General features: G+C 36.7%; 1 protein-coding gene across 1 annotated transcript; it reads left to right on the top strand.

Annotated features, from left to right (window-relative positions):
- The first annotated feature begins 233 nt into the window (after nt 1-233).
- Nucleotides 234-8,845, top strand: LOC120351080. The gene is made up of 3 exons (XM_039427039.1): nt 234-575; nt 1,730-2,107; nt 8,804-8,845. Exons 1-3 carry the CDS (start codon nt 234-236, stop codon nt 8,843-8,845), a joined length of 762 nt encoding a protein of 253 aa, XP_039282973.1.
- The last annotated feature ends 208 nt before the right edge of the window (nt 8,846-9,053 follow it).

Genomic DNA, 9,053 nt, shown 5'->3' with positions numbered 1-9,053 from the left:
AATGATCGAGTGTCAGTTTTTAGGAGAGAGAATACTTACAAACCGATAACGATGTGGGAGCACGTGTTGTTGGGGAGAAATTTGAATTTTTTTCGCCTTGTAGCACACTTCGCTCTTGCTCGCACAAGCCTGGAACAGAGAGAGAAACGTATGCTATATAAACAGAAGTGATGAGAGGAAAATTATCATTTACATCAGAGACAGATTCGAGTATACTTCACACATCGTGCGAGATGAGTTCTCCATCATTCATCTTACCAGATAGCCCACCACAGCGCATCCTCAACTACTGGCAGCAGCAGCAGAAAGCTTGCAGCTCGGCTGCCACCTCCGCTGCCACGGCTGCCGCCTCCGCTGTCTCCCCCACCTCCTCCTCCGCCTCACCCCTAAAGAGACAGGGAATCTTCGTTCAACGAGAGAGGGGTGAGGAGATCGTGATTCCGGACAGTCCTCTGCCACAATCTACACCGGCTACCTGGGCGCCGTGGCATGCGGTGCTGTCAACTCAACCCAGCAAGCAGCTGGTGAAGAGGAGGCTAGTTTTTGAGGACGAGGGCGTGCTCACTCAATCAAAGGTTAGCTTAAAGAAATATTATTATTGTATTAACATGTAATGTGCACAAAATCTTTATAAAATGTGAATTTTTAAAACTAATTTCCAATGGATAAAATCTTTTGTGTACATTACAAGTCATTACTGATTCTTATACTGTGAGCGAAGTCAAGACTGAGCTTGACTTCTAATTGTGCTATCAAAACAATCTGAACACAGATAAATTTTCATGATGGTTGCATTGAAATTTGGATAAAAATTCAAAATAAACATGTTTTAGTAATTTCGATAACAAATTCGAATATGTTGCATGAAACAATTCAATTATCTACCAATTTGAATTGAGTTCAAGTAATCGTAGAATTTCCGAGTTATTACTTATATATATATTACTTACTATATCAAATTACTGATTCAAATAATGCATAAACTGTTTATAATATTTTGTGTGGAACAAAATTATTGTTGATAAAAATGAGCATGTAATGAACTGAAATATTGATTCGAATAATACATTGTTATTTGAATTATGAAAAATGTGTTCACATGCATAAACTGTTTATAATATTTCGTGTGAAACAAAATTATTGTTGATAAAAATGAGCATGTAATGAACTGAAATATTGATTCGAATAATACATTGTTATTTGAATTATGAAAAATGCATTCACATGCATAAACTGTTATAATATTTCGTGTGAAACAAAATTATTGTTGATAAAAATGAGCATGTAATGAACTGAAATATTGATTCGAATAATACATTGTTATTTGAATCATGAAAAATGCGTTCACATGCATAAACTGTTTATAATATTTTGTGTGAAAAAAAAATATTTGTTGATAAAAATGAGCATGTAATGAACTGAAATATTGATTCGAATAATACATTGTTATTTGAATTATGAAAAATGCGTTCACATGCATAAACTGTTTACAATATTTCGTGCGAAACAAAATTATTTTTATAAAAATGAGCATGTAATGAACTGAAATATTTTTCGAGTCAATTATCTAGCAATTTGAATTGAGTTCAAGTAATCGGAGAATTTCCGAGCTATTACTTACTTTCAGTTTTGAGTAGTGAATCTGTTGAGCAAGTTCTCCCTCTCTGGTATGATTTGATGATGAAAAATCTGAAACAAATAAGAGTCTAATGAAATATTTTTTCAACAGAAACTTGTGCCGGAAGAGGACGAGAACTCATCCATGGTGCCGCTGATGAAGGAGGTGCGACGAAGGGAGGAGGAGGAGGAAGTGGAGATAGAGGACAAGATGCAATCGGAGAGCTTTCTAAGATTATTGAATAGCCGCACCGAGAAGCCATGGACGCCTCTGCGCGAGCTGGAAGAGGGGTTGCCATATCCAATATGTGACGTGAGAGAGGCGTCCAACCAGCACGGGCGGCGAATTGTGCTCAAAATCCGGGTACCCGGACTACGAACAACAGATGTTTATCTTCCAGAAAGATTTACCTGGATTTTGAGCACAAAAGACATTGAAAATTTTAAATTAAAGTGCAAAACCTTATGTCTGTTTGTAAAGCATGTTAATGCTTTTATGACTGATATAAAAATTGTTAAATGCTAAATTAGCATTTAACAATTTTTATGTCAGTAAGCATCTAGCATTAACATGCTTTACATGTTAATATGTATGTGTGAAAGTAGTGTTCAATAAATTGTGTACATATTTGATAAAAAATTGTTTTCAATTCTTACCTGTTGTTGTTGTTGATAAGTTCGTAATGGATAGTAGAAACACACAGAAGAAGAAATGGTTCAGCTGCTCTGTTGTGAATGATATTTAAATAAGGTGACTGGGTCTTTTATAGTTTGTTGCGAGCATGCTCAGTAGTCTTTACCGCTACACACACACACACACACACACACACACACACACACACACCACACACACACACACACACAGCCGTACAGCCAAGAGGCGCTGGCTTCGCTGACTCGCTTGCTCCCTCCCACATCTGTTTTGGCACGTGTTCCTGCAGATGTGGGTGGGCGCGCAATGCCAGCATCATTTCCCCCCTTTTCAAATTGCATTCACCTTTTCAGATTATTTGCTATTTGAAATAATATTCTTATCATTCAAGCAATGTTATAAGCACATAGCAATCTGATACATGGTGTGAATTCATTTCCAACTCGATTGAAAATTAAACCAATTCAATTCAATTCAAGTTGGTGTATTGATTAATTAACCTCAGTTAATGTTCAACCATTGAGTTGAAAGGTAATGAAAAATGGTATGTAGGAGAAAGCAGAGTTCGAGGAAACGGGGTAAAGGAATCTTGAGTTCAGCGGCAAGAGTTTTTAAAGGTGTGTCAGGTTTGGCAGGTAATGTGACATCAACTATTTTAAATAAGGTAATTGATAACCTGCAAGAGGAAATTCATATTCCGGGATACGAGTGGTGTGGGCCAGGAACAAAGGTTAATGAAAGGTTAAAGAGAGGTGATCAAGGTATAAATTCATTAGATAGAGCTTGCAAGGTACATGATATAGCGTATACGCAAAATAGCGATAATAAAACTCGAGCGGTAGCTGACAGAGCTCTAGCAAACGCTGCATGGGACATTTTCAAAAATCCTCAAACACCCCTTGCCGAGAAAGCACTTAGCTATCTTGTTACAAACGTCATGAAAGCTAAAGCAGCGTTTGGTGGGTCTTTGAGAAAGAAGAAGAAGAAGAAGAATGAGAGGAGAAGTTATAGTAACGATATTAGATGCAAAGCTATAGCTCAGTTGAAAAAGCATATTGCAGGAAAAGGCTATTTTTTGAAGCCTTTTCCTCAAATAACTAGTGGAGGGAGAGTTTTAATTCCACCCCTACCCCCATCATCATATGGAGTGAGTTTATTCCCTCAAAAACAAGTTAAGAAACGTAGAACAACAAAGAAGAGTAGGAAGAAGACAAAGAAGAAGGCATGAATATTGAAGGAGAATTGAGTAATTATGATTTGATTGATTGGTCGAAATTATTACAGATTCAGCTAAGAGGCATATATATGCTAGATGCATTACCCAAAAAAATTCTAAAAAACGAGAATGCCATTGTGAATTTAGCAAGGGAAAGCGAGGATGGCACACATTGGGTAGCATATAAGAAAGTTGGCTCTAATGTTTGGTATTTTGATCCAATTGGAAATTTACAACCGCCATACGAATTGGACAAATATTGGAAAAAAGAAAATGGAGTAAATATATTTTATAATGTAGAGCACATGCAACCATTAAATAGCGATTTTTGTGGTCATCTTACATTATTGTTTCTTGCAAATCAGTTGTAATTAAGTGTTTGTGCTGAACGCACACACACACACACACACACACACACACACACAAGATGGTTGTTATTACATTACGATCTAACACAAGTAACCTCTATGAACATTTACAAGAAATTATAGAATTGGATAAAAATCGTGAATGGGAAATTGGATTGATTAATTTTTCTAGTTACAATAGTATTGCAAATATTAACAAAGGAACAAATTCCAGCTTCAAATATGGCGATAGATTAATCGAGTTGGATACGGGTGCATATGAAGTTGAGGATATTATGAAATCTTTAAAGAATAAATTGAATATTGATGGGAAGAAGAATAAACTTATTATACGTGCAAACGCAAATACTATGAAGATTGAAATTCATTCTGATAAACCCATTGATTTAACACGTTCTGATTCGATTGCTAAGATACTTGGTTTTGATAATGTTGTTTTGCAGCCAAATAAATGGCATTATTCCAAACATTTGGTTAACATAACAAGCGTTGACAGTATTGTAGTTGAGTGTAATTTAGCATGTGGCAGTTACTCTGACGGAAAACAAAAACATATAATCTACGAATTTTTACCAAAGGTTCCTAGCGGCTATTTAATAAACGAAGTACCATCACCGATTATTTATGTACCTTTGAATACGCATCGAATTCAAACTATTAATGTAAAGGTAACGGACCAGAACGGATCGTTTATTGATTTCCGTGGAGATACAATTACAATTAGGTTGCACATACGTGAAAAGTAATGGGTTATCTTATTTTCAACCCACGCACAAGTAATAATACGTGCATGCACAATCAAGTCATTAGAGAAAGGAACGCGATAGCGTCAACACCTAAAAAAAAACGTGCTTTGTCGGCTAAAAGCGCGAGAATATTAGAAAAGTTGGGTTTTATAGTTGATTGGCGAAATGTTAGGAGGGGGTGCGGCAGCAATTAGTGAAATTCTGGATGTGGAGACAGACCTTCAGTTTTATAATGATATTACTAAATTCCAATTTCACACTCATACAGTTTATTCGGGACAGGAAATAAAAAACTCTGACGAGGCACGTATTGGCATAAATTCTTTAGATGTCTATTCTTTACCTTGTAAATCATTCATATTGATTGAGGGAACAGTTAACTGTACAAAACCGGGAACAGACCCAGCCGATGCACCAGTTGCAGCAGACTATAAATTAAGCAGTAACGTAATCGGCAACCTTTTTGACGAAATACGATATGAATTAGCAGGTCAGCAAATTTCTAAATCAAGATTGATTGGATTAACATCCACAATTAAAGCTATTCTAGTGAAGAATACTCTCGATAAAAACACATATCACTTGGCTGGTTTTGACAGAGCAGGATATGAGCTAATGGATAATAAATTCACTTTCTGTGTACCGCTGAAATTAATCCTCCCGTTTTTTGAAGATTTTCAAAGAATAATTTTAAATTTGAAACAGGAACTCGTCTTATTGAGGTTACCGACAGACCTAAATTGTGTTGAGTCTACAAGTGGAACAAGCGTTAGTGTGAAAATTACAAAACTGCAATGGAGAATGCCCTACATAACTGTAGAAGATCATGTAAGACTGAAATTTTTGAGACTGCTCGATGCTGACACTCCACTGAAATTAGGTTTCCGGCATTGGGAAATTTGTGAATTACCAAATATGCAAAATTCACTCAACCATTCTTGGGCAGTTCGTACCACATCGAGTTTTGATAGTCCAAAATACGTTATAATTGCATTTCAAACTGATCGTAAGAATAAAATTAAAAAATCAATATCTTATTTTGATAGCTGTGGTATTTACAATGTTAAAGTATATTTGAACAGCAAGTATTATCCATATGAAAATCTGCTAGGTAAGAAGGAGGTATTATACCGCATGTTCCTGGATTTCGCGCCCTCGTATTATAATCATTCAATCAATAGCGAACTCGGAACAGAAATTGACTTTAAAACGTTTTGTGAATCAACACCGCTGATTGTTGTAGATTGTTCACACCAACCAAGCCATTTGAAATCATCGACAGATGTTTGTATTGAAATGGAATTTAATAGTGCAGTACCTGCAAATACTTCCGCGTATTGCGTTTTAATTAGCGATCGTGTGATGGAGTACACACCTCTGACGAGCATGGTGAAAGAAGTTCAGTAATTTGTGCACCGCCTATATAAAGTGTGCATTCTGCTCAATTTAGTTCATTATCAGTTTCACCTTTGAACAGACAACATGTCCTATTCTTTGTGTTCTGATATTTTGGACAAGCCACAAACTCGCTCTATTGGTATTCAGTGCGATCTTGATAGTTTCTATTATGGAGCAAGTACACCGAAGCCGCTGCAGGTGGAGGAGGAGGAGAAACGAGAAGAGGAGGGGAGGGAGAAAGACGAAGGATTCGAGGAGCCCGCCGCCGAAGATAAAGAAGTGGACAAGGAAGCGAGTGCGAAAATTGCTACGGTTGATCTTCACTGGTTTAAACAAGATTGTAATCAAATTATTGTGAAAGAACTTGCCATAATTGATCAGTTTAATAATTATATTGTGTTCCATTTCAAATCACCATTTGCAAAGACAGAATTGAGTGCAAAATTGTATAATGATGTAACATGGTTAGAATGTCACTATCATAAAATAAAATGGGAAGATGGAGATTTAGAATACAGTGACTCATTAATACGTGATTACCTTGCAGGTTATGAGAAAATTTTCACAAAAGGAACTGAGAAAGCAAAGTTTTTAAGAAGATTGCATAGCAACGTTCAATGTATACCAGAGGATTTTCCAAAACCTGATTTCAGCTTTTTCACTAGTTCATGGTGTTATGCTGTGTGTAACATTCATAAAAATAGACCACATTCTCGCTGTGCTTTATTCTCTGCCCAACATTATAATTCTTTGTTGTTTAAAAATATGTATCAAACAAATAATTTCTTGTGCGAAAACAATTGAATGCAAAGTATGAAAATGGTGCCGATGTACACGAATTCACAGAAAAGAAACTTTGCTCATTATGGATTCTTCTACAACGGAAAGGATCTACAGTGTGTTTATTGCATGCATGCATTGAGACTGCATAAAGCGCGTACATGTTGTCTCTCGTCAATTAATGAAGAAAGACCAATTAATTACTCTATAATAGTTCCTGCCTACACTTAGTTTTGTTCATTCGCTCAACAACATGGATCCGAGAAAGTGGTTGGCTGCCGACAACGAATTGGAAGTGAGGTTAAAAAACTGTATTGATTGGTACGATGAGTGTGAAAGTGCAATTAGGAAATCAACTCCTGAAAATTATAGTTTGGCGAAACAATTGAAAGACATTTTTCTACGCACGGTTAATTTAAATGACATAAGAGACTATCTATGTTATTATCGTCCTCATAATTTGTGTATAGATAAGCTAATTAAAATTGAAGATGAAATTATGAATAGTTGTGCTGCTGCTGCTGAAATGTGTAAATAAACGTTTTCTGCCTTCAAATGATTTTCCATTCCAATATCCCATTCACGATTTTTAGTTTAGTTGCAGCTTAGAGCTAGACCTGACAACACGTGTAGTGTGATCTTTTTTATCAGGGCACGAGCCCCTATAACACGTGCATCTCATCAATTTGGAAAGAGAGATATATCTTTCTCTCTTTTCACCCCCCTCATTCGACACATGTCAAACATCTGGGAAGCCGTTAACATGCAGTGTTATGGTTTTTCAAAATTCAAAAAATTAACTCGTCTCTTGATGTTAATTTCATTTAACGAATTTGATTCAATTGCGAAGAATATTAAATTTTCAACAGGATGTCAAGATGTTGATTTACCGTTAACAAAAACAGAAAATGTACACTTTTCGATTTTATCTGAGATTTTCGAACTGCTCAATATTCTAGACAGCGGCCATCTACATTATGATTGTACAAATGATTCAGCATTATCTGTTGTTAAAAATTCCGATGAACTTTGGAAATGCTTGTACGATATTGCAGATAAAAAATGTAAAAGAACTTAGATCATTGTAGAGATTCACTAGTATAGCATTAGATGTAGAAATATGCATTCACTTTAATTTGACAGTATAGCAAAAAGGATTCACTTTAATTTGACAGTATAGCAAAAAGGATTCACTAGTACAGCATTAGAGAAAGGGATTCACTAGTACAGTATAGCAAAAAGGATTCACTTTAATTTGTCAGTATAGAGAGGGAATTTTTCCTCCTAAAAGGGAAATTATTTTTTCCTCACCTGGGGAGGGGGAGGGGAAGAGAGAGAGATATCTTCCTCTCTTTTCACCCCCCTCACCACCACTGGGCAGGGGGAGGGGGAAATCTATTTTTAGAAAGAGAGCCATCCATAGCCCCGCGGATATCATCAGCAACTCTCAGCAGAGCCGAGGTGGTACTGTGACCACTATGGAACCCCGACTGGAAATCGCTAATCAAACCAGAGTCATGAATGTACAGACTCATTTGGGAGTGAGCAATAATCTCCAGTACCTTTGACAGGACAGGCAATAAGCTGATAGGCCTATAATCTGAGGGAGTGAGAGGGTTAGGAATTTTGTTGAGAGGAATAACAATAGAGCGTTTCCAGTCTTCAGGAAAAACTGAAGTCATTAGTGAGGTGTTAATTAGATGGGTTAGGAAAGGAAGAATCATGGGAAGAAGGATTTTCAAAAACTTGATAGGGATACTATCAGCTCCAACCGCATTACTTTCAATTCTTCTAATAGCTAGAAAAACCTCCTGCTCAGTAACTCCAGAAAAGTAGAAGTCTTCATTTGATTGGATTCCTGGTAAGGAATTATACTAAGCACGGGCTTGGTCCAAACCTACAGGGATATCAGTGAAAAAGTCATTGAGAGCATCAAGTGAGTGAGCAACGGTCGGTGGCTGCCTCTCTTTGCTGGCTTCAATCCCTCTCAGAACTCACCATAATGATGATGTTGATGTTCTCTTAGATGATATCAAATTTTGGTAGAAGCCAGCCTTTGCGTTCCTGATCATTTGCTTACACAAGTTTCATAAGCGCTTGTAACGATTAAAATCATCAGGAATCTTAGACTGCCTAGCCTTCTTACACCAATAATCACGATCACGCATCAAATGACGTATTTCCTCAGTGAGCCATGGAGCTGGGTCTCTGGTTACTCTGCGGGTCTTAAGAGGGACGTGTTTTTCATAAAGGAAGAGGATATTGTCATTTATTAT

The sequence above is a fragment of the Nilaparvata lugens genome, chromosome 4, assembly GCF_014356525.2.
Source record: "Nilaparvata lugens isolate BPH chromosome 4, ASM1435652v1, whole genome shotgun sequence".
Taxonomy (NCBI): Eukaryota; Metazoa; Arthropoda; class Insecta; order Hemiptera; family Delphacidae; genus Nilaparvata; species Nilaparvata lugens.
Note: the sequence above shows the minus strand (reverse complement) of the source record. Positions and strands in the feature narration are given on the sequence as shown.